The 24,143-nt window shown below is 40.7% G+C and overlaps 1 protein-coding gene across 7 annotated transcripts in view; it reads left to right on the forward strand.

Annotated features, from left to right (window-relative positions):
- Positions 1 to 4,972: 4,972 nt before the first annotated feature.
- Positions 4,973 to 24,143, forward strand: part of PXYLP1 (2-phosphoxylose phosphatase 1) — a 59,833-nt gene continuing 40,662 nt past the window's right edge. The window contains exons 1-4 of one of the 7 annotated variants that reach the window (XM_034064007.1): positions 4,987 to 5,081; positions 5,924 to 5,988; positions 6,277 to 6,318; positions 23,925 to 24,056. In XM_034064007.1, the coding sequence (XP_033919898.1) occupies positions 23,978 to 24,056 (79 nt within the window). In that variant the 5' untranslated portion in view covers positions 4,987 to 5,081; positions 5,924 to 5,988; positions 6,277 to 6,318; positions 23,925 to 23,977. The other 6 variants (XM_031047239.2, XM_034064008.1, XM_031047238.2 and 3 more) reach the window with 6 other exon arrangements.

Here is a 24,143-nt window from a genome sequence, read left to right on the forward strand (position 1 = left end):
TGCTTAGTTTTTTGTTGGGGAGAAATCAGCAATGCACAATATGGGAATTTTCTTAGCTGACTTACAAAGTGTATTTGTATTGCACACATTCCTCTATGAGTGTGGTCCCATGCAGACTTCCTCTTTCAAAAACTTCAGCCCCAAATTTAGTTTGTGGTTTCTGCTGCTTGCAGTAATTTCTCCATAAAGAAGTGACAACAAGCTCTTTTCTTCAAAATACAGCACCCTCTTGGCACATTTAGAAAAAGCACAATTGGAAGGTAATGTGCAGTATTGCCATTTGGTGATACCTATCCCACTAATACTAAAACTGCCTTTGTAGGTAGCTGACTGCATTGCTGTTCAATGACTTGATTGACTGGTCTTTTATTCTGACGTGCACTCACAGTTCTCTTGTGACCATGCAGGGTCCTGCTAGGATAAAATATGGACCTGCTGGGATGAGGTGCCTGGGTTTTAATCCCAGAGTTGGTATGCATCCAGCTGCATGACAGCAGGGTTTGGGAAAAGAGGAGGAGGAAGTAATGGGCCAAACTAGCTATTCAAGTTATATTTGTTCAGAGGTTCTAATTTATTTTTGAAAATCCTGCAATTAAATCAGATGATTTTCCAAATGAAGCAAAATTATAAACCCACTTATACACCAGGACATAGAGTCATGTGCAAAGAGCAGTCTTCTGTTCACTCTCAAAAATAAACAGGCTTTTCTCTGAAAAGCAAACAGGCTTTCCTCTGATGCTATCCAGAAGAAATGGGAATATTGGCAAGTACCAACAGATAAGGCCCCTTTTGCTATGTCTGTTTCCACCTAGAAACAATGTAGAATTTGTAATTATTATTTGGGAGTTAATCAACCTGTGAAAGAGCAGAGGAAAATAACAAAATATGTGGTAATATTCCTAGTATGTACTTTAATTATTGATTGCTTGATTACTGCTGAAACTGATGAGGCTGAGTGTGATATTAGCAGGAAGCTAAGCCTGAGAACAAGAGATGAAAATGTAATATTTAACACAAACATTATATACTGCAAAATAGCATATTTGAGGGTTGAATTCAGTGACTCCCTGCAGAGATAATTCAAATGCTGTAAAGCCATATATGTAGAAGTGCTGACAAATACGATAATAGGCAGCCTCTGAAGAAAACAGAAGCTGCTATAATGAAATCAGAGTTACAGAAATCTTGGGCGAGTGGCTGTGGCACCTTATCCAGACCTATGGTTATGGAAATCAAAGTTTCCAAAAGATCCAATGAGGCTCAGTGAGGGAACTTACTGGGTAACAATGTTGGCATCCCAAGAAGTTGGAGGAATATGCTGTTGAAATATACATGAGTCACCAAGGCACTCTAAGCTATAAAACCAGGTCCAACTTTGTCAGGCATTGGATAGATACGACACTGGAATGTTGCAGGGAACATGTGCAAATCAACTGAAAGAGGTGACATCAGAGTTCAGGTATGTGAGGGCAAAAAGCAGGCGTAAATAACTGTTTTCAAAGGAGTTTCCTTCCAGAACTGCCAGAGGTTTATCTAATTACTTTAAAGGAGTAGGACAGAGACACAAAGCACTGCAGTCAGTAATCAGCAAACTAAAAACAGTGCTTGATAAGAATGGGGTATTGCCAGAAGTGACCTTTAGCTAGATGGAGAGTAAGGACCCTCTAAAGCATTGAGGCATGTAGCTGAGAAATCCAGCCAAGGTCAAAAAATGGAACTGAATCAATGATTCAAACCACTGAAACTCTCATTTTCTTAAAAGAGAGGGAAAAAAAACCCCCACAAACATGTATGGTCTAAAACTGTTAAAGTGAAGAAGTAACCCTAGAACTGAAATATCTCATTCAAATACACCTTAATTTAAAATTCTCTCAACACAGTTCAAAGGTACAATAGCTTAGAAGTGCCTGAGATCCTCTTTTATGAGCAAAACTGACTGCAGATTCATCTGCAAAGGATTGACTTGCCTCTCTCTCCTCCTACTCACTTGTGCTTATGTGCTGTACTCCACTCCACTGCTGTCATGGCTATTGGGAGCAGCAGCTGGGATCTTGCTGGTACTGTGGGTAAAGTCCTTGGCCTTACTTCCTGATTCTCATTTCTTGCAGAAGTATTAGTTCTTGGATTAAACAGAAAATTGAAATATTTTACATGGTGAAAAGTAACTGATTGTGTACTATGTGTGTTAGGAATTGCCTGCAGGACATCCCTGAACCAAGCCATACCTTCTCCAAAGAATCTTGTATTCAAAAGCTCTGGCAAACAGAAGGATGTGTAATTGTTCTAACTTGGTGACTAGAAATGAAGTAGAAGGAGAAAAACCTCACACCTAACAGTTAGAACATATGTAATGATATAAATAAATAAATAAATAAAGTAGGATTAGGACCAGGAGCTTGGAAATCTAAGTAAACCATAAAATAAGAACTGTCCTCCCTTGGTGATGGGGCTGCATTTCACCACCTATCCTCTGTAATTCATGTTGTCAGTTTACCTCTTGGGATTGAGGTCAGATGGAGGAATACTACAGTGTTTTGACCACATACAGTCATGGATTGTCCCAGTAGTGGTTGGTGGATGTTGGTGAGTGAGCTTGTGGTTTCAGTGCTCACACATGCTCATAGCTACTGTTCAGTTAATGCAATACAATTTTGGTTAGTTCATAGCTAATTCTCTCTACTCTAAGGACATTCTTACAATACTTGCCAAAGAGCAAATTCTGATCATGTGAAGTAGTATTTGCACCGTGAGAAGGTTGTTGGATGCATAATAGTATGTGTAAGAGAAAGCAGATTCATTTGCTAAAGAATATCAGTGGGGCGATATAGTGAGCCTGTGCATAACTCCAAGACTGCTCCAAGTTGCAGTTGCTCTGCCCTATGAGTATTCAGTTTGCCTCCTTTAATTTTATCTTTAAAATACAAGTGTATGGGGTTTCTGCAGATAAATTTTCAGGATATTAACAACTTTGGAGTACATAGTCATTCACATTATAGATATCTTAATGGCTATCTCCAACAAAATTGATTTATTTTATGTGTATGAGCAACTGTATTTTAGTCTCCAAAGCAAAAACATCCTGTGAAGAAAATGAAATCCTTTTATTACATGGAGAATAGTTTGACAGTTTCTGAATCCCAAATCCTTTGTTAATTCCACTTCATGCTTGATGGAGGTAGAAATGTAACTGCCCTTGCTAGCATCTGCTATCAAGGTAGATTAATGTTTGGGGATGTATTTTTCTGTAATGTATGTATTCTGCTTTCTGGGTAGGGAAACAACAAATTTCTTTGTGCTGATGTGGGTCATTATGTAATCCTAACATGCCCTAGGGTGATCTAGTGAAGGGCAGTCAGAAGTCTCACTGTTCCACATCTGGGGTCCCATAGTTTTTCTTCTACTCTTCAGCAAATCATTCTTTTTCAGCTGGTCAGTACTGCTTCTCTAAAAAAAACCAGGAAAATTATTGTGACTGATTAGCTATAATCTAATGTGATGCTGTAGTGGGAAGAACAGCAGTGCCTTATGTGCAGCAGTCAAAACGCTGAGCATCTCTGGGTATGGTTTTTAAAGAGCAGCAGCTGGTAAAGGCTCTGGTCTTCTGATCAGCAGCTGGACAACTGCTTCCCACACCACTGTGCAGTGTGTTAAAAAAAGATTAATTCCTACATCTTATCCCAAATGGGGACATGGAGAACCTCAGCACATTTCCAGATGAAATCATACCAGTCAGGTACTAGTCTAGCCAGAAAAACAAGCCTAGTCTTTTGCTAAGTATGTTGACTCTATGGATGTGCAATATCAAAGAAAGAAAATTTGGCTCCATGCTTTTTTTAAGGGCAGTGACCCCTGGTCACCATGACCCAAGATTAGAGGCCACGCAGATAAGTAGGTCAGCTGGCAGAGCAGTATGGCAACGGAGTTGGAAGCTGGCAGAAGGATCCAGGCCAGCAAGCAGAACCTTCGGAGTATGTGACCCATATACACTCATTGAGGTGACTCCTGGCTGCAACCAAAACCCTGCAGCCATTTGCCATAAACACCGGTGCCAAATGTTTATTAGTATCAGCATGTCTGCTTTGATCACCCTGTATTTGCATGGGTTCTGCACAGACATGTCAAAGCAGGTGTGTAAAGGGAATTAAGGCATTCTCCAAACCTTCAGAACTAATTTTAGAGCCTGATTTAGGGCTACACTGAGGAAAAATCAGTGTATTTCAGAAATGATCAGCTTGTAGGATTGCACCAGCTCTCCTGCTGGCACAGCAGGAGCAGCTCCTAGAAGGGAAAGGCTGGTTAACTGGAAGCTTCTTAGTTGGCAACAGATCTTGGCAAATACAAGTTATGAAATTACTTTACTTGTACCAGCTATACAGCAAAATATGGTTTATCTTTTTATTGAAATTCATGGAATTCTCATTTGACAAGGGCCTGAAATTAGCATTTCTTACAAAAGGGCACTACAGCTTCCAGCGGCACGTCCCGATAAGTATGAAAAGAATTTGCCAGCAGTCACCAGCAGTAACCATTTTGCTTCGCTGGCTGAGATGTTTGTGCTGTTCTCCAGGGACCCGATGGCCACCTCTCGACGCTGAGAGCAGCAGGAAGTAAATCCAAGGCTCTGATGTTGGAGAACCCGGGCTAGCTGCCCGCTGTTGGCCCGGGAGCCGGCTCGCTGGTCTCCCACATGGCTGACGATGAAAGAATCCCTCAGAGGGCTGAAACCGCGCGGCCCCTTGGCGGGCGGCTCGGGGACCGCATGTGCCGAGGGCAGCCACGGGCACCATCGCGCCACGCCGGGTTGTCGGAACCGCGGACCGGGTGTCCCCGCCGCGCTGGCCGCGGTCCCGTCCCGCTGTGGGGCTGGTCAAGGTCCCGTCCGTCCCGTCCCGGGGCAGCCACTCACTCGCTCCACTGGGGCGGGGCCTCTCGCTCCGGGGCGGTGGCGGGCGGCGTGGCCGCTGGGGGGCGGCGCTGGCAGGAGCCGGGCGCTCGGCGGGCTGGCGAGCCGGCGCCGTGGCGTGGCGGCGGGCAGCGGCCCCGGCTCCGGGAGGAGGCGCTGAGCGCGGCAGGCTGGGCAGGTACGGGTGCGCTGCGGGAGGGTGTTCCCCCGGCCGGGCAGGCGGGACGGTTCCCTGGGTGCGCTGCTGCGGAGTGCTCGGGCTGGTGCCCGGTACGACCCGGCTGTGTGCGCCTTGCTTCCCTCTCCCGGTAAATACTCGGCGGCTCCGGCGGGCGGTCGCTACTGACGCCAGGGGACAGAGCGAGGACGGCGGCCCGGGCGTACTGGGCGCGGCGGGAGCGGCTACCCCGCGTCCAGCTCCGAGGGATGGAAAGGGTCCGGTGCTGCCCCGCGTACGGAGACGACCCGGGGCAGCAGAAGCGCTGCGGGCTCCTCTGGGCTGGCTGAAGTGGCCCGGTGGGCGGGGGACTCGCCGGCGGCCAGCCGGCCGCTGCGGGGCCTGGGCGGGTAAACTTTGCCGGCAGGACGGTGCCCGCGCCAGGCAGCCGCGTCCAGGCGCTCCCAGGCAGGATTCGGTGCGTGCTAGCGGTCCGTGCGTTGTGCCGGCTCAACGGCGCAGGGCCGCACGGGCGCGCAGACAGCGTGCGGGGCTAGAGCCCGCGACGGGGCGGGCCCGTGGGTCCCGCGGAGCAGAGCCTCGGTGGTGACGGGTTTCGGGTTCACCAGCTTTGACCGGCGAGTGCCGCAGAGCTGCCGAGCCTGTCCGGAGGGCTGACACTTTGCCATCAGGTGATGGCCGATACACCGTGTCTGGAGTGGAATAATTCGCTTGAATTTTGTCTTCTTTTTGACGCCTGTTGTCTTTAGTGTATCTGACAGCAGCCCCTGTCATTGTATGCACTTCAACCTAAATATTTGTAGAGCCTCGAACAGACTTCTTGGTGTATTTCTGCGCTGCAGGTTCCTAAGGAATAACCCTGAACCTTTTAACAAGTGTGGTCTTTCCATCCGAAGCGTGTTCTGAGGTAGAGATTGCCTTGACCTTCATGTGAAATGCTGTACTTAAAAATAAATACATTTTTTTAAAAATCAGTGAAAATATTCTTTAAAATGCTAGGGAATAAGGAGTTAAACAATGTATTTGTGAATACCATAACCTGAATTTCTGAACAGATCACTTTACATAAAGGCTGGGACAGTGGAAATGACAGGGTGGGAAGTGTGTGTGTAATGGCCTATTAAGCCTTTTATTTGTCTGGCATTACAGTCTGAGGTGAGCGTCTACTTCAGACCTTAAATTTTCTTTTCTACAGGTTTTACAAGTACAGTTTCATGTGGTTGAAAAAAACTACAGGGTAAGTGGCTCTATCCGTGACTAACTGCAAAAGCTGTCTCATATAATAAGTTATTGTGCCAGTATTACAATAGTAATGGGATATTAAACCAACACATTTTGGCAGTAAGTAGCTGTAATACGTATGCACTGTTTTGACGTCTGTAGAAGGAGGATTAGCTCAGACAGAATTTATAGTGGGAGGGTGTGAGTGGGATGAAAAGCAAAAGCTGCTTAATTTTAATCTTCTCAAAAAGGTAACTAAAAGTAGTGCATATGATTAAAACACATATGCTCCTCTCTCTAATGGCTTTTAATTGTAGTCTCTTAAATATTTTATGTAAAATCAGTAGTGCTGAAACATTGATTTTTGTAAGATTCAATGTGTACTAAAGGAGATCCCTGTTCTGCAAGAAAGGAAGTACTGAGGAGTAGCAGTGTCTTGTGTGAAGGTCTGACAACAACAGAGCTGTAAAACTGCATTGGTGTAACTAAACCTGTGCATCTGTACGTGTGTACCTACACAGGTGTAGCTCTGGTTAGACTTCAGGCATTTACTTATATTGTTTTATTTTCATAATTTTCAACTTGCTTTTCCCTGACAGCCTTCATTTTTCTGTTGGGCTTCTTTTAGTTGAAAAAGCAGTCATCTTACCATGAACACACACAAAAAGCGATGCTTCAGGGTGTGCAGAATTACTGTCCCTCGTGAAGTCTGCTTTCTCCAGTGGTTTTACAATGGGGTGTATATTTTTACATACTTGCCTTCCCCCATGAGCTCCTTAGATGAAAGAAACTGTGCGTGTCCTGTGTGGTTTCTTATGTAAGTCTTTGTTCATTTTCATTATGTCATAGGAGACCTTTGAAACTAGACTTTGGCTGAGTTTTTCTGGATGCTTTTTTGCTGAAGTTGCAGATTATTATTTTTTATTTATATTTAATTACAAAAGGCTTGTATGTGAAGTGTATCTTACATGTTACCTCCTGAAACATGAGTGATGAACTCATGTGGTCCTAAGTGTGACTTTTATCTGGATTTATAGTCAGTTCTAGTTGCATATTCTTTTCCTCTCCTCAAGGTTTTTATTCTCTTTTAACTAACAAAAAAATATTAGCTATTAGTATGTAAAGAAACACATTGAGATGTGTATTGTTCACATATATCAAATAAGTGTAGGAATGTAATGTTAAGCCAACTACTAACATATGCTTTATGATTTAGATATTATTAGATTTATGGTTTATGATGGATGCTACAAGAGAGGTGGTGGTACCTTAATTGTTCAAGAGGGCAGAGCGCTCAACTCTGCCTCTACCAAGATGGTGGAGGTGCCCTTTCAAGGGGCATTGGGAAGCGCAGACAAGACATGCAGCTACTGCTTCAGGTGTTATAGGAATCAATGGTGAAGGAAGTATGAGAGGACTAAAGAGGATGGAGTTTTTTATTGGTAATACAAGAAGGTTTTGAGAGTCACTAGTAGATGTGCAAGACAGTTACTGATCAGATACATGAAAAGACAGCACAGCAGCTTGCTGTGCTGGTAAGGACTTGACTAGTACATGCAAATTCTGCTAGACAGCATCCTCAAAGGTGAGGAAAGTCTTGCTTAAAAAGAACCTCAGTGGTCCAACTGATGGACAGACAGTGTGGTTTGTGACAAAACTGTTCAAGTGGTGTGTTGCATTTGGGAAGTGTTTGACATAGCCTTTAATCTTGACTTGCTGGGAGAGGGAGTCAATAAGCAACCTATGCATTGATTCACGTTTGTGAGGTTGTATTTAAAAAATTGCTTGGGTGGTAAAATATATACAGAAACAAAAACTTTAATTGTGTAGCAAAAAGGGAAGAAATGCCAAATGCCTGGGAGAAGGCTTTAAATTTAGATTTCCTGCAAAATTTCTACTTGCGTGGATTTTGGTGTTGTGGAAGCTTTACTGAAATGGAACTAAAATATTGCACTACAGATAAAAAGATAATGCTTTAAAATATATGTATGTATTCTTCTTTCAAATGCTTTCCAGAATTCAGGTCAATGTATGGTATAAATTACATAGAAATAGAATTTGAAGCAGTTGATCATAAAGCTACATATAGGATGATGATGATGACTGAAAGTTTATGTTGCAGCTTTCCAGAAAGACACTAGAGATGTTGTATGGACCCTGACACACTTCATGTTCTGTTAAAATCAGGCTGCAATTTGGTGAAATCCAAATGGAGTCCCCTTAAGCAAGCATTTGACTTTGAAAACCATTTAGGGCAGAACATAGTAGAAATGTTATTGTCTAAAAATTGTAACAGAGGGTACATGAATCTTATGTCTATGTAGGAGCATGTGAGCATAGCCCATATGGCTTAATTTGTGGCATGAGATATAGGTTAGAATTCAAAATTGATGTTCTTGTTTGTCTTGAAAGTATTAAATGGTCTCTGATTACAGCTGGGTGAGACACTCTTGCTCAGTGAAGAAATAGAGTGGGTAGCTGTACTCTGACAATCAGTGTTTATGATTCTTCTAAAAAAATCAGATAATGTCATTTTATTGTGTTCAGATAATGCCTGAATCATAAATGTAATGATTTATTTTAAGCAGCAGAAAAGAGCATTTTTTCATTGTGCAAGCTGATAATAAGAACACTTGCCAGGAGGGCTACAAAGGTGGATAGTAAGTGTGTGATTAAGCACTAAGTGATTCTGATGACAGGCAAAGGATTCAGAGCAAGACTGAAGACTGTTTTGTATTGATTAGAGAGGTGAACTGGGTATTTGAACAGCTAGACAGCTGGCATATTTCATTAAAATAACTGATTTTTGGAAGGTGAAATAATTGGGCTTGTTTGTGCCACATGGAAAATACATTGTTCAGAAATGTTGTTTGGAAATACGAGTCGCTGACTTTTCCAGCTGTTTCATCTATGGTTTCTGCAGCCACCTTAAACCTTTTCATGGACAAAGAATGAAGTCAGTTTCCCCCAGAAAACTGTCACATGATTCATGGTTTCCCTTGTGAAAATGAAAAAATAAACACCATAACTTTGTCTCTATGTCTGCTATGGTGAATTTCACAGTTACTTATATAGTGGAAGACACCATTCTAAGTTTACCTAACACTGACCTTTTATCACCATCTCTGGTGGTAAAAAGGGAAGCCTTGTGAATCCCTGGTACACTCTGTTAATAACTAATTTAATAGGACAGAGCAATGCTAATGCTGGACCTTGAATTTTGCCATATTTTTCATGCTTTGATCATCCTCCTCACATCCCTGTTATGATGCTGGTTTATTGGTTGCCCCTGAAGCAAAAGTCTGAACATGGACTGTCTGTGAAGGCTTTTGAATGCCTTCATGAAGAGCTTCTGTTGAGCCAATAAACTGTGAAAACAACTTTGTGGAACTTAGCAAGAAAAATGTGGGCAGTGGGCCTTTCTGATTAAATGCTAGGACATTGTGTTTAGTCTCAGAGCTGTTTACCTAAGCCTATTTTTATTTTTGCTTCTGAAAAAAAATAACTCTTGTGCTTGAACCTTTGTGTTCAGGTTGTCTCTTAACTGTAAGAGGGCATTGTTGTAGAAGTTAGCTTGTGCTGCTGCTGCAATAATCACGAATAAAACAAGGCACATCCTTTTGCCAGCAGCACGGCAGTTTTCCCAGTATGTGGCCTGTGTTATTCCCCATCCAGCTATCCAGCAGCCAGGCAAGTTGGCAGTTGTATGAAGTGTTGTGGGGAAGAAAGGGCAGCAGAAAATGCTGACTGTCTGCTGATGCATCTGTGTAATCACCACTCTGGGGTTAGATTGCAAGAACATGACCAAATTGCTGAATAAAGCCTGTTTAGTCTGTTTTTTCCCCCCTTTTTTTTACCTTTTCCAGTATGAGCTGCCAACTGTTGGTGCTGCAATGGGCAATAGTATAGCTAGTGGACATGAACAAAAGTTTTCCATGTGGAAGACAGGAAACAGAAGTGTTTATCTACCCTGTAATTTTGAATTAATCCTTGTGATTATGGTAGGATGGAACAGATCCCATAGGAAAGCTATAGTCAGGAGAAAAAATATTTTGGAATTAAGGTCAGAATATAGCTTAAGCATGAGGATAGAGTAGAAATAGAATCAGTACTGAAATATATGTCAGCCTTTCCATCCCTCTTGCACAAACACTTCTAACAACAGGTTGTTTCACAGCTGTTTTTCACAGTATAATTTAGATAATTTAGTTTAATTGTGTTTTACATAATGGAAAGCTGTCAGTAATGGCCAAATCTCCAGCTGTAAAATGGTATTTTTTAGGGTAAGATGAAGACATACATGGCTAGCTAATGGTTACATGTGGAGTTGTGGGTAAGTTGCCAGGGAAAATTAGTGGATTCAGATTCCAGCAGTTTTCCAGAGGGTGATGGATAATGGATCAGCTGGAGAGGGTATACAAGATGGGATGGTGAGTAGGGTGAAGAGCTTGGAGTAAGTCAGCAAGCTTTTACAATTTTGTGTTTTCCCAAATCCATTCAGTTGGAATACTGTGAGCAAACCAGCCTGTGTGAACCCCTGAGAACTGTGGGTATGTAACCTTTCAGCATTAGAATATATATGTATGCAGGCAGGTTATAAACAGACCCAGTGTAAAAACATCTGTAATTAAAAGAATAAGGACAGATTTGGGAGCTCAGGTCCTACTCTCAAATCTGTCTAATCTGAGCAGAAGCGCAGACATGGAGGGGAGCATACTGACATCATCTCAGATGCTGGATAGGGTAAATTTGAGCTGGTGTGGGAAAATAAACATTTTCCTACATTTATGAGATTTCTTCACTGATTTGTTTATTCAAATTAACTTCACTGGTTGATTGCAACTAGTGCATCCCTGGAATGTTTGCTTTCAAAGTTAGTCCCAGAAGAAAGTATTTGCAGCAGAACGCAACAACCTCTGACACTGGAGCAGAGGGAGGCAGGTTCCTGTTCAGAGGCATGTTCAAAAGCCTATATTGGAAATACATATGGAGGGGAGTGTTACAGTAAGAGAGGAAGTTGTTCAGACAGTTAAAACTGTAAAAAGTAGAAGCTTAACTAAAAAAGGAAAGTATATCAGTTTAAGCATGTTAACTGCTTTGCCTTTGAGTGCTTCTTGGAGCTGTGATGTTATCTGACCAGCCACTGGCTGTAATCTGTGTGTGATTATGATTTATGCTCATACAATTATGAGCATATGGTATACCATTTTAAAAAAGTAAGTTTAAAATAATTACATTCTGATGCCATTTTTCAAGAATTATTGTCTGTATGTTCTGGAATGATTTTGCTGCCAATTAAGATTCAGTTCTGGCCTGTAGCCATCAAAATCATAAGGTTTCTTTCAGGTTTCATAATAATGTTTAAAAAAGTCACTTGATTTCCTTTAAGGAAGTAAAAGCACTTCCTCTGTTTTTGTTTTTACTTTCCCTGCAGTTCATAGACATGCATGACCTATCACTGTGTAGGAAAAGGAGTGGGAACATTGCTTTTGACATTCCTGAAACGGATGACTAAGAGTTGGGCTTGTGACAGATTTTCCTAGATATAAAATTTTGTTTCCACAGGGCTTCCTAAGTTATGTGCTGCACTGGTAGGTTGTTGCTGACTTCAACTTTTTTCACATTTCTACAGAGTAAACGTATATAGCTGTAGAATACTGACCTTATTTCCAACCAAAAAGAGGTAGTCAAGGCCAGATTACAGCACTTACTGAGAATTTTGTCTGCATGGAAGGATCTCTTGAACTAAGGGTTTAAATGGACCAAAAGAAATGGAAGTTAAGGATACCTACTCCTTGAAGTATTTCATGCTCTCATACATTTGCTGTTCAAACAAATAAACTGAGTGAGACCTATAAAATCAGTATAGTTGGAAAACAAAAGCCCAAAGCATGGGCTTTCAACAGTTCCTAAAGGGGGTATGAAAATGAGAGAAGTGATAGTAAGCTAGCAAAAGAAATGCAGTGGTCTGTCTTTTCAGTACCTATGTTTTGAGTATGCCATGAAGTATGACTTTTTAAAAGGGGAATGGTTTGTGATCCAAAGTTATTTAGGAACCAATTAAAGCTTTGTAATTTGACAGATTGCATTATAGACTGGATTTTATTGATAGCTTCACTGTTGTGTTAAGTCTTCTCTGTGGTTTGAAAGGAAGTAGTCTGTGCTATATCATGTCTTGTTCAAAATGCAGCTTCAAATTCAAAACCACATCCATCTTCGGAGTATCTGCTGCTCTCTGAGGGACTCAGAGCAGTCATAGATTGGTGGTTTTCTTCCTGTGAATGAAATGGTCTTTCTTAGTCTTCATTTTGGTAATCTAAAAGGGGTCTGTTCCTTAGAGCTGGGGACTTTATTTTAGCTTTTTGATTCATTTGAGCAGGCTTGTTGGAGGCATACTTAGGAAATGAGTAGTCCTGATAGACGGAGGTGAAGGAAAAGAGTTTTGGGAAGGGAACTGCAAGAGAAACTTTCTTTGAAATGTCACAAAAATGCACATGGCAGCAGCATGTTCTTGACTTCAATGCTATTGATAGTGGAATTTTCATTGGGTTTTTTTCTCAGTGAGGTGCAAGGACACATTCTAAAACCTTTCATGTACAGCAGAGAATCAATCTGCAGCAAATATGTTTCTGTGTAAACCCTGTCCTCAAAGCAGTCATCAAAGGCAGACTAGTGTGTAGCCTAGAAAATGTAAAGTTTTATATTTACATGCAGTTTCTCTATATTGTTGGACAGAAATAAAATTTTGGTTCAAAATACTCGTTTGTTTGCAAATATTTTTCCTTACTGCAGAAAGGAATGCTGTCAGCTTGCAATGATGCTTCTTCCTGTCATTCGGTGGGCTTTATCTTCTTTTACTTAATAGGAATATAACAAATCTTTCTTACTGAAATTAGAAAAAATAAAAGGTACTGTGTATTGAGTTTAGATGTTTGTTTCTGTTAAAGAGCATAGGTGTGAAACCCAGGGGTATATGAAGGCCCAGGTTTTGCTCTCATGTTTGTAGAAATTGATTATACATCCGTTACAACTTAAAAAATAGCAGCAGTGGAGTAAATTGTAATGAGCTGCAGTGAGGGTGTATTTGGGCTTAGCACCCAATCTCTGTTAACTCTGAAGCAGGAAAACCCAATGGAAATCTGCTCTAATGTGTTTTCATTTGTTTTTTCATTTCATGCTTTGGTGGCTTGCTTGGCAGCAAACTGGTTTAGAAACAAGCCCAGCAAGATAACCCAGGTCCATTATGTGGCATCACAGCATCTGTCACAATTCCTTCCCTGGACGCATCATACAAATGCAATCTTACGGATCCTGTGTGGATGCAACTAATAATAGCAAAATTAAAACTTGGGTCATTTTTAGTGCTTGCAAGCAATGACATAAATACAGACTTAAATATAAACATTTTGCTGACCAAAAGAGATTAAGACTTGTTTCCAACTTGGGCATCTATGTCAATTTTGATGAAAAAACAAGGGAAGAAAAATACTGTGTATGATATATATACCTTTGGTATAGGGACTTGTTGCATATATGATTATGTAGGTTTCGTGGAGTTTGGATGTTTTTTGGTTTAGTTTTTTTTTTCCTGTGTGTGTTTTGGGAGGTTTTTTTGTTGGGGTGTTTTTGGTTTTTTTGGGGGGAGGGGGGTGTTTTGTTTTGTGTTTGTTTTTGTTTGGGTGTTTTTTTGTTTGTTTAATATGCAGGTACTGATGGAATTAAGATCATCCAAAATCTTCTAAGAAGGGTGAGAAAAAGTAATCAGTTGGGTAGGTGGGACTTGAAAATATGTAGAGGTACAGACCCTGTAAAAGGGACCAGATGAAATGGTGGAGATGGTTTGCAGTGGTAGATGAGAGAGTAAGTCACCCTGTTTTCCTCTGGAGAACAGCAATGAAGGGAAGAACTCTGGCACTGTTAAAAGAACAATTCTCTGCAGCTCATGGAAGGCAGGATCAGCATGACACCTGTAATTTGGAACCCAGAGGCCTTGTAGAAGGGCAGATGTTCATAATTGGAGAAGGTAGTACTCATACAGTCATTGCCAACACGCATGTCTACAGGTTTCTCTGGGTGCAGCGTGGAGCTTTACCTGTGTGTTTCCCATAATGTGGAGCAGAATTCAGCAGGAGAGGTTCTTGTCTTGGCCCTGAGCCCTTCAGTGAAGTGACATGGCAGAGCATCACTGACTAACAAGTATGACTAAAAGTACAAATCAAAAGAGAGAGAATGCATGAGCTGGCAAGCATGAATTTTGATGCTGACCATCACTTTGTGGTCTGAGCTAAAGAGGTGTCTAAATCGGGCACAAAGCAGAACATAAAGGAGACCACAGAGAGGTCACAGTAAATGTTCCATAATTGTTTCTATGTGTAATCCTGCTCTTCCTATTTGTTTACAGTTAGAGCTAATTTAGACTCTTGAAAATTCCTCCCAGCAGGGGCATGTCATCTTTTTGTCCCGACTGATGGGAACACTTATGTTCTTTATAAATAGACTAGTGAAGCTTGTAGGAGCAAAAATGCCTCTCAGGATGCTGCCAGAGCCTGGGCTTGAAAGCAGCAAGCTGTCTCCATCTTGAACCTCTAAAGGGTAAGTGTTCTGGGAAGAGATAGAAAGAGACTAAATTTAAAATGTTTTTATTTCTTTCTTTTTAAGGGAAAGATGTGCACAACATATAAACTATTTGAATTGCAGCTGTTCAGAACTTCTCTCACATATACTGATAATTCTAGGAATAGAAGAGGGATTGGAGAAGGAGAAGGATGGTCTAGGGGAATGGCATCCTCCCAAAGGAATTATGTGTTTACAGTACCTTCTATTTTGGCAATATAGTTTCCTTAATATCTAAGTTAGTTTATTTTTTTCCCAATAGTCCTAGGAACTATCGATTTTGTAGAAATAACTACGTAGTGATACTCTTTAGCAATTACATGTCAAAAATGACTGTTCTTGATTAAAAAAAATACTTTTAGGGGAATTCAGGTCTTTTAAAGTGTGACTTTGAAATGTTGCTGAATAAAAGTCACAATTATAGTATCTAATTATAGCATTTCTTCCAAAAACTATTGTTTGAATTGTCAGAAGTATTTGGTTTTAGAAGGGGTTCCTTGCAAGGTGATTAGTGGTTGGAGTACAGGAGAGATAAGCTGATACACCTACTTTATATTCTGTGGACATGTGAAAAAGATAAAAGAATCAAACACTGTAATGATCTTTTAATGCGTCTTAACAGTTCCTACACTTCTTTTCCCCTCCTCACTCTGACCCCAGTTCAAGAAAACACATCTCGGGCTTCAAAATAAATCAACTTCCAGTGCCTAGAAACCCATAAAGAGTAGTTATAATGTTGCAATGTTACATTGCATTAGCTAAACATTAATGCACTAAACATAAGTTGAATATAGATGTCTCTGCATGACTGTTTATTACTCAATTTTAAGAGATCCACAGACTTGTAGGTTCTAATTTGAATAAAAGAAATATATTCTAAAGGATGTGGACTGACAAAAATCAAATGCAAACTTAAACTATGTAAAAACTTGTTCTGCTTGCCTCTCTCAGTTGCTGATCCTTGAAAGAAGGAAATTCATAATGGTAATTGAAAAGCAGGAAACTGTCTTTTGAAGGTTATAAGCTGAAGACTGCTTTCTCACATTTTCCAGTGTGAAACTGTATGACAGTCCTGCTCAAACCTGAAAGCTGGTTAGGAGAAAGAGATGTTTAAGATATTCACCATGTTATCTGCCTGTGCACCTTGAGATTTAAAAGCCGAGATCTCAGCGTCAAGTGGACCTTTTCAGAACAGGGGATTACCTTCATGGTGTGGTCAAATCTCAGTATGGCTAATGGTCCCTGCATCACTTCTGAATGCTAAGCAACTCCTCACCTTTACTTATTAAATCCAGCAGTAAATTTGCTGCACAGCAAAAATAATGAGTGCTGTAGAGAGGGGCAAATTTGTTTGAGTAAGAGCTCTATTTGATCCCTTAGCTATAACGAAGTGAGAGCTTGTGTTAGTTGCTTCAACAGACTGGGCAATAGTTCTGTCCTATGTTCAGAAGCTTTTGTACATCTCAAGACCAGCTGTGCCAGTATGAGGAGTTTAGAACTGACTAGATAAGGAACAAACTTGGAATCAGAGAAAAAAGAAAATTATAGATATTTTAGTGTTCTAAATAGGAAAATATATTAAACATTGGCAACTTAGTTGTTCTTTTCTATACATATATCAGATGCTGAAAAAAAAATTAAGTAATTTGAAAATAAAGTTATAAGTGGCTATTAGTTTTTACATATCGACATGTAGCTGTGCTGTAGTGGGTAGGTGGTGCTTGCTGCTTCCATGCATGACTGCCATGGAGTAGTACATGTTGCCTTTTTTACCCTGGCTTTCTTTGTATCACCTTTTTTCTTTTCTTCTTCATTTTTTATTTTTTATTTTTTTTTAATGAGGCTGATGACCTGTTTATACTTCCAGTCAAGTTCTGTGATTCACATGGTTACAAACTTCTAGCTTAAGTCATGGAGGAGGCTTACATGAGTAACATTACTGAGCAGGCTTTATTTGATTTTTTCAATGATGAGCTAGTTCTACATTTCTTAGAAATGCGTTTTTTTACACCAAGTGATGTAACCTATTTTTCATAATTTTTTTTTTTTTAAAAATGAATAGTTGTTTGGTTCTGATGGGAAAATTAATTACTAGCAACAATATCGCAGATGCTAGCTTTGTTACTTCATGATGCTATGCAAAATACACTTTCAGTGTTGCAGGAATCATATGTCCCATTTAAATTGCTGCAGGGGGTTTATGAGGGTTTCCTCAATGTGATGATTACAAGCATGAGTAACTAAGCAGGTCATGTGGACCAGAAAATTGGTGCTGCTGAGTGTTCCAGTTTCCTCTCTGCTCTGGTGCTTGCTATAGATCTTTGTAGCACCGGTCAATTTGGTCATGACCATATGATCCCAGCCACTATTTTTCATTCCTGCAGGAAAAAGAGCAAATCCCTTGAAGCACCAAAGAAAAAGTTTGGCTCATGCCACTTGCTGACACAACTATACTCTCCCAGTTTCCAATTCAAGAGTATGAAATTCTCCAGCTACCAGAGAATGTCTGGATGCTGGACTTGTGGGTTTTAGTAGATGAAAAATATACTGCCTGGTAGTCTGCTGCCAAATGGCTGGGGAATAACTGATGGAGCATCACGAGTTAGAGTGAAAGTAAAGGCAGAATTCTTCATTATAATTGTATAAGGAGCTGTCACCTTCGTTTCAGATGTCTTCAAAACGGATTTTGTCAGAAAATAAGCCTGCAGATGTAGATGAAAGATAAAAGATGCATCAAAAAGCAATTACAGTTAAAAACTTTGCATTGTAGAGACATCACACTAGTGAGTGGGTCCCTGTGTTCTACTATGACTTTTTCTAAAACCATATATGAATGTTACTCCAGATCAGCTTTATGTTGTCTGTCGGCTTTTTGCTCTCCCTCCCAGGCTACAGAGCCTTGCTACAAAATATACCTCTATCTGACTGGAGTACAGAATACAGTTAGAGACTTCATGCTACCTTCCTTTTTGGACAAAGCCACCATTTCTCTTTGCTTTTTCACTACAGCCGGTTTCGCTTGCTTGTATTTCAGTGGACAATGTCACTTTGGTTTACCACATCAGATAAATACACTAATTTTTTTGAGGCAGACTTAGAAGAGTACTATTGATTATTTATGGAGACATGCTATTTTAATCAAGTAAATTCGTTTAAGCTGTCATGGTGAGTCAGTGCAATAATGTGCTTACGCTTCATGCTAGATAGCAGGTTTGTATTCTAGATGGATACAGGTGATTTAGAGGATGTAATGGTATCATTTAGTTGGCACAGAAGTTTGGCAGTGGTGGTTTAGTGTCATGTCTAACCTCTCAAGTGCATTGAAAGCATTGATGTCAAGTTATTTTCGGGGCCAGACTTAAAATAATCAAAAGAAACAGCTTAGCTAGTCAACCCTGCAGAAAATGTCTTTTTATTTTGCACAGGAGGAGGGGTTGCTGGGTGGGAGGTTCCATGTGGAGCACTAGCTAGCAATACCCAGCTAGTGCTGAACGAAAAGTAGGTTAGTCATGCCAGCTGGTCTACTGGGAGCTACATGCTTAGCCTAGGCTCTTAGCAGACATGCTGCTGTCACCGCCTTTCTAGGTAGGGACCAACTTTTCCAGTAAAATGGCCTAACATGGAGAATGTGATTTGGTCAGGCTTTTCAAAGAGCCCTCCAGAGGCTTGGCTAGCTGTCTGGCCTTGCTGTCAGTGGTAAAACTATTTTTACACTTGTGTGAGCATGTAATAGCTTAGCACCTTCCATTAGCACATGTCGGCCCTTTTGTGTAGAATCAGAACAAGAAACTGAGTTTGTCCCAAACATTGCTTGCATTCAGTCATGGAAAGCTTTCCAAGAATGACTGTGAATGCAGCAAAGAACAAGGATGTTGGTTTTCGATACCCTGTAGGTGGGACTGTTCTGATCTCCTTGTTTGAGGCTGATAAGCTTCCACAGGACTTTGGAACATGCTTACCAGACTTGTATAAGCCAACTGAGTATGTACAAAAGATGAGGTCATATAGCAAACACCACAGACAAGGACCATCCGGAGAACCCTTTCAGAATCCTGAGCTTTGGAACTGCATGGGTGTTCACTAAACTATGCCCATGCTGAGGGTGCTCTAATGCTGTGAGTCATTCTGGCATGTTTTGATGAGTCGGATCATGTTTAACAGATAAATTCTGTGGGTAGGTCTGTATGGTGCAAAAGGTGGCTAAGAAGTAGCTTTTTATATATCTGCATTTTGATACAGGATACTTTATTAACAGCTGTTCTTCAGAATATCTGAATAAGCAGAATATCTGCTTATGCATGTCATACTTATAATTAGTGTTCCTGAAAAAAGTTTGGGGGTTTGAATGAAGAACTTGATAAAAATTGCTTACATAGAAAATGTAGAATCATAGAATCATTTAAGTTGGAAAGGGCCTTTAAGATCATGGAGTCCAACCATTAACTGAGAACTGCCAAGTCCACCCCTAAACCATGTGCCAAAGCACCACATCTACACCTCTTTTAAATATCTCCAGGGATGGTGACTGAACCACTTCCCTGGGCAGCCTGCTCCAGTGCTTGACAACCCCTTCAGTGAAGAAATTTTTCCTGCTATCCAGTCTAAATGTTCCCTGATGCAACTTGAGGCTGTTTTGGTCTTGGGCAAAAGACCTGTTTTAAGGGATGAGCATAAATCAATGCTTTTCTGGCACGCATCAGAATACTGCCTCTCATGAGCTGAGCTCCCAGTGCTGAGTTCTGCCTCTTCTGCAGCAGTATGGTGCTTACCTTTAAAAGCAGTAACACTTATCTCCAAAACAAAGGACCAGTGCCTGGAGAATAGCCAGGTGGTGTTGTCAGCTGTAGACAGAATTGACCTTTGAGTACCCTCAGCACAGCGATGGTGAGGCTGGGGCATGACCTGCACTGTGGCCTGTGTGCAGAGTAAATAGTTAAAGATCAGTGTTCTCTAAATGTCATGTTAGCAGCAGATGCTCAGCAACACTGCAGCCTCTTGCTATGGGGTGGTATATTCTGAAGATCCACAATGTGTTTTTCTCTGTAGTCGGTTTTTTGATCGATCTGCATATAAAAATAGTTTTGTGGGGAGATAAGGTTGGTTAGTTTTTTATTCCACACACGCACCCACCCCCAGGCTCAGTATTACCACTTTTAGCTTACAAATGTTCACTTCGGTGAGTACTCGCAATACTTATTGTTCTGACTTCACTTAATATGTGCTAAGTGCTTCTTGTCCCTGGGAGTACCTTGTGTGCCAGCAAGGCACAGCCAGGACACTGAGGCAGAGGCTTCAGTATTTGGTCTTACATACATCTGTGTGATGCCTGACAACTTGATATCAAGTAGGAGCTGATAACAAATTTTATTTGCAGGCTCTTATTTAACAGCTGCTTAACAGGAGCTGTTCCTGTTCCTCCAGAGTTGTAGCACAGCAACTTTTAATTTGTTAGTGGGCCAAAGTATATTTAAATCTTTCAATTTTGTTTATAATTTCTTGAATACTGTGTTTAAACCAATATGTTTTAAAACAACTTCTGATCTTGCAATTAAGGTTTAAAGCTAATTAATTTTTTTCCTCTAAAACATCTTGCCAATATGAGGTGTGTATGATCTCCTTTTTTCCAGTCTTGCAATTTTTCCTTTTTTTATAGCAGCTTTTTTATGCAGTAGCAGTATTAATGAGCACTGATAGTGCACAAAACCTCTTGTTCGTAAGAGCTTCTTAACAGATTTTACTCTCTCCTTCCTGCTCAGTCTAATTTTGCTTTTTCTTGTGGTTCCCTTTCTGTTCTTCCATCTGTTTGGCTTAACTGCTTTATTCTCTCCTGGTGTTCTTGTATACACTAATCCTTATAGCTTTTACTCTTTGCAGCTTTGTTTAGTTTCAGTGGGTTAGTTCAGTTTAGTTTCAGCATACCTTTCACTTAGATGTTCCAGGATGAGCTGTGATTTTATGAAACTGAGACTGTTGAAATTTTTCCTTCTGTCTCTTTTTTTTTTTTTTTAACTTTTTTATTACTGTTTGCACATACCATTTATGGTTCTATTGGCATTTTGGAAAAATACTGTAATAGCTCTGGTTTCTTGCTTCTCATAATCTCTAGTTCTTTCAATTTTTCCACAGTTTCCAAAAGCTGTAAAGATAGTTCTCAAAGTAAAATGAGATTAAAAGACCTCAATCCTGCAAAATATACATGCTTAATACATTTCACTTACTGCAAGCCCCACTGCCTTCGTTTCTGGAAGATCACCACATATGCTTTGGGTCCCACTGTTTCTCACCGTGAAGTCACCTTGGGCCAACTTGTAGATCCCACAACTCTTCTTAAGCCTAACTACAGTGGATAAAATAAGTTCAGTGAGACATGAGTCATTTTCAAATACTAATGAGGAAATTATGGAGAGGGTTGGATCTGAATTTTGATATTGTGATTTTACACAAGTTATCAGCACTCACTTGGTAAGATAGCTTTTGGAGAGAAGAGTTTTTATAAACAAATATGCATCAATTACATGTACATGTAAGGCTTTTCATTCTCAAAAGCAGGAAGGAAGCAGGAGAGATCTCTTTCTGTGAGCAAATAAATGCCAGAGCAAAAAAAAATCCAGTCATCGAGAGAAAAAAAAGTTATTTTCTGTCAACATGTTTGAATGTGCTGTCATGAACAGAGCTCAGTTCAAAGGATCTGGCAATCTCAGAATATTGCTTTCAAGACTAAGCAATTTCCTGCAACTGGCTAGGAAAAGGCACCTCTTGCACATAAGAGCAGCTGGTTGTTTAGAAAGGAAAGAAAAAAAAGGGGGACAACCACCCCATCTCTTACATATAGAAAAGAAAGGAAAAAAATGGGGACAAACACCCCATCTCTTACATAGAGAAATTTTCAAGTGAAAACAGGGAACTTCAGCAAATTCTGTGCACTTTGGGATGACATTTTGCAAGGAAAATTGTTGATTTTACTAACAGTGCTTCTTGTTTGGATATTTTCAGGAGAGGTTTGGGGGTCTTTTTTCCTGGGTCGTTTTGTTGTATTTTTGGGGGGTGGGTTTTTTTTGGTTGTTGTTTTTTGTGGTGTTTTGGTTGGTTGGTTTGGTTTTTGTTTTGCTTTGGGGTTCTTTTGGGTTTTTTGTTGGGTTTTTTGCGGGGGTTGTTTTGGGTTTTTTTAACTTTTGCAATGAATTATTTAAGTCTCGAAGTTTTATTAAATACTGTTGATTTGAAATCTGTTGTTCTGATCTTTGTCAAAACTGTAGTTTAAAATTGTTATTATGCAGAATTATTCCAGGTGTTAATCTTAAGTCAATGTACTTTTCCATTTTCTGTGTAGTGGCATTTGTAATTTTACTTACTCCTCATTTCCTTAAATAAGAATTGTGAATTTTTTATCAGTAAAATGTTAGGCTACCAGTTAGAAAGCCATTTTAAAGTTAGGCTACCAGTTAGCCATTTTTAACCTATATTTAAGAAAGTGTGTGTACCCTTTTAACATGTTGTAGGATTGTTTTGTTTCTAGGGTTGATTTACCAAATTGCTCTTGAGAGCTCTTAGAAGCATAGAATCATAGAATAGTTAGGGTTGGAAAGGACCTTAAGATCATCTAGTTCCAACCCCCCTCCCATGGGCAGGGACACCTCACACTAAACCATGTCACCCAAGGCTCTGTCCAACCTGGCCTTGAACACCGTCAGGGATGGAGCATTCACAACCTCCCTGTGCAACCCATTCCAGTATCTCACCACCCTAACAGTAAAGAATTTCTTCCTTATATCCAGTCAAAACCTCCCCTGTTTAAGTTTTAACCTGTTATCCCTTGTCCTGTCACTACAGTCCCCAATGAAGAGTCCATCCCCAGCATCCCTGTAGGACCCCTTCAGATACTGGAAGGCTGCTATGAGGTCTCCACGCAGCCTTCTCTTCTCCAGGCTGAACAGCCCCAGCTTTCTCAGCCTGTCTTCATATGAAAGGTGCTCCAGTCCCCTGATCATCCTCATGGCCCTCCTATGGACTTGTTCCAACAGTTCCATGTCCTTTTTATGTGGAGGACACCAGAACTGCACACAATACTCCAAGTGAGATCTGACGAGAGCAGAGTAGAGGGGCAGGATCAGCTCCTTTGACCTGCTGGTCACGCTCCTCTTGATGCAGCCCAGGATACGGTTGGCTTTCTGGGCTGCAAGCACACACTGAAGCTGGCTCATGTTCAATTTCTCACTGACCAACACCCCCAAGCCCTTCTCCGCAGGGCTGCACTGAATCTCTTCTCTGCCCAGCCTGTAGCTGTGCCTGGGATTGCTCCAACCCAGGTGTCGAACCTTGCACTTGTCATGGTTAAACTTCATGAGGTTGGCATCAGCCCACCTCACAAGTGTGTCAAGGTTCCTCTGAATGGCATTCCTTCCCTCCAGCATATCAACTGAACCACACAGCTTGGTGTCATCAGCAAACTTGCTGAGGGGCACACTCAATCCCACTGTCCATGTCACCGACAAAGGTGTTGTACAAGACTGGTTCCAACACTGATCCCTGAGGGACACCACTCGTTACTGGTCTCCAACCAGACATTGAGCCATTGACCACAACTCTTTGCATGTGGCCATCCAGCCAGTAATAATAATAATAATAATAATAATAATAATAATCATCATCATCATAATAACATCCTTATGGTGATTTGCTTTGCACAGAGGCAAGAGACTCCTGATAAGGAACTGTTGATAAAGTTATGACATAAGCATTAACCCTGTGTTAGCAGAAGAAAACTTGATTTTATGGGAAATAGCATTATTTTTATTTACTTGAAAGTTCTGTCTTGTGGAAATATAGTTAATCTCATAACTAGAGTGGAGACAACTTGCAGACTTACTGATAATGTTGCCAATTTGAATTGCCTCATGTGCTTGCCTTAAGGAAATTAACTGACACTGTCAAAAGGGTATTTGAATTTTCTTTGCTATAGATGATACTTCTACATCTGAAATATGTTAGCCAATGTGTTTTTGTTTGCAGGAACCACTGATATATGAAGATGAAACCATGAAGAGAAAGCAGAACGAATAATAATGCTTTTCCGAAACCGTTTTCTGTTCTTGCTGGCTTTGGCAGCCTTATTAGCCTTTTTGAGCCTCAGTCTACAATTCTGTAAGTGTCCTCCCCTTTTGTTTCCTGTGTATGGTCATCTGTAGGTGTTTTTAAAAATGGCCAAGCTTACATGTTATTTAAACATTC

This window comes from Melopsittacus undulatus, chromosome 6 (assembly GCF_012275295.1).
Source record: "Melopsittacus undulatus isolate bMelUnd1 chromosome 6, bMelUnd1.mat.Z, whole genome shotgun sequence".
NCBI classification, from domain to species: Eukaryota; Metazoa; Chordata; class Aves; order Psittaciformes; family Psittaculidae; genus Melopsittacus; species Melopsittacus undulatus.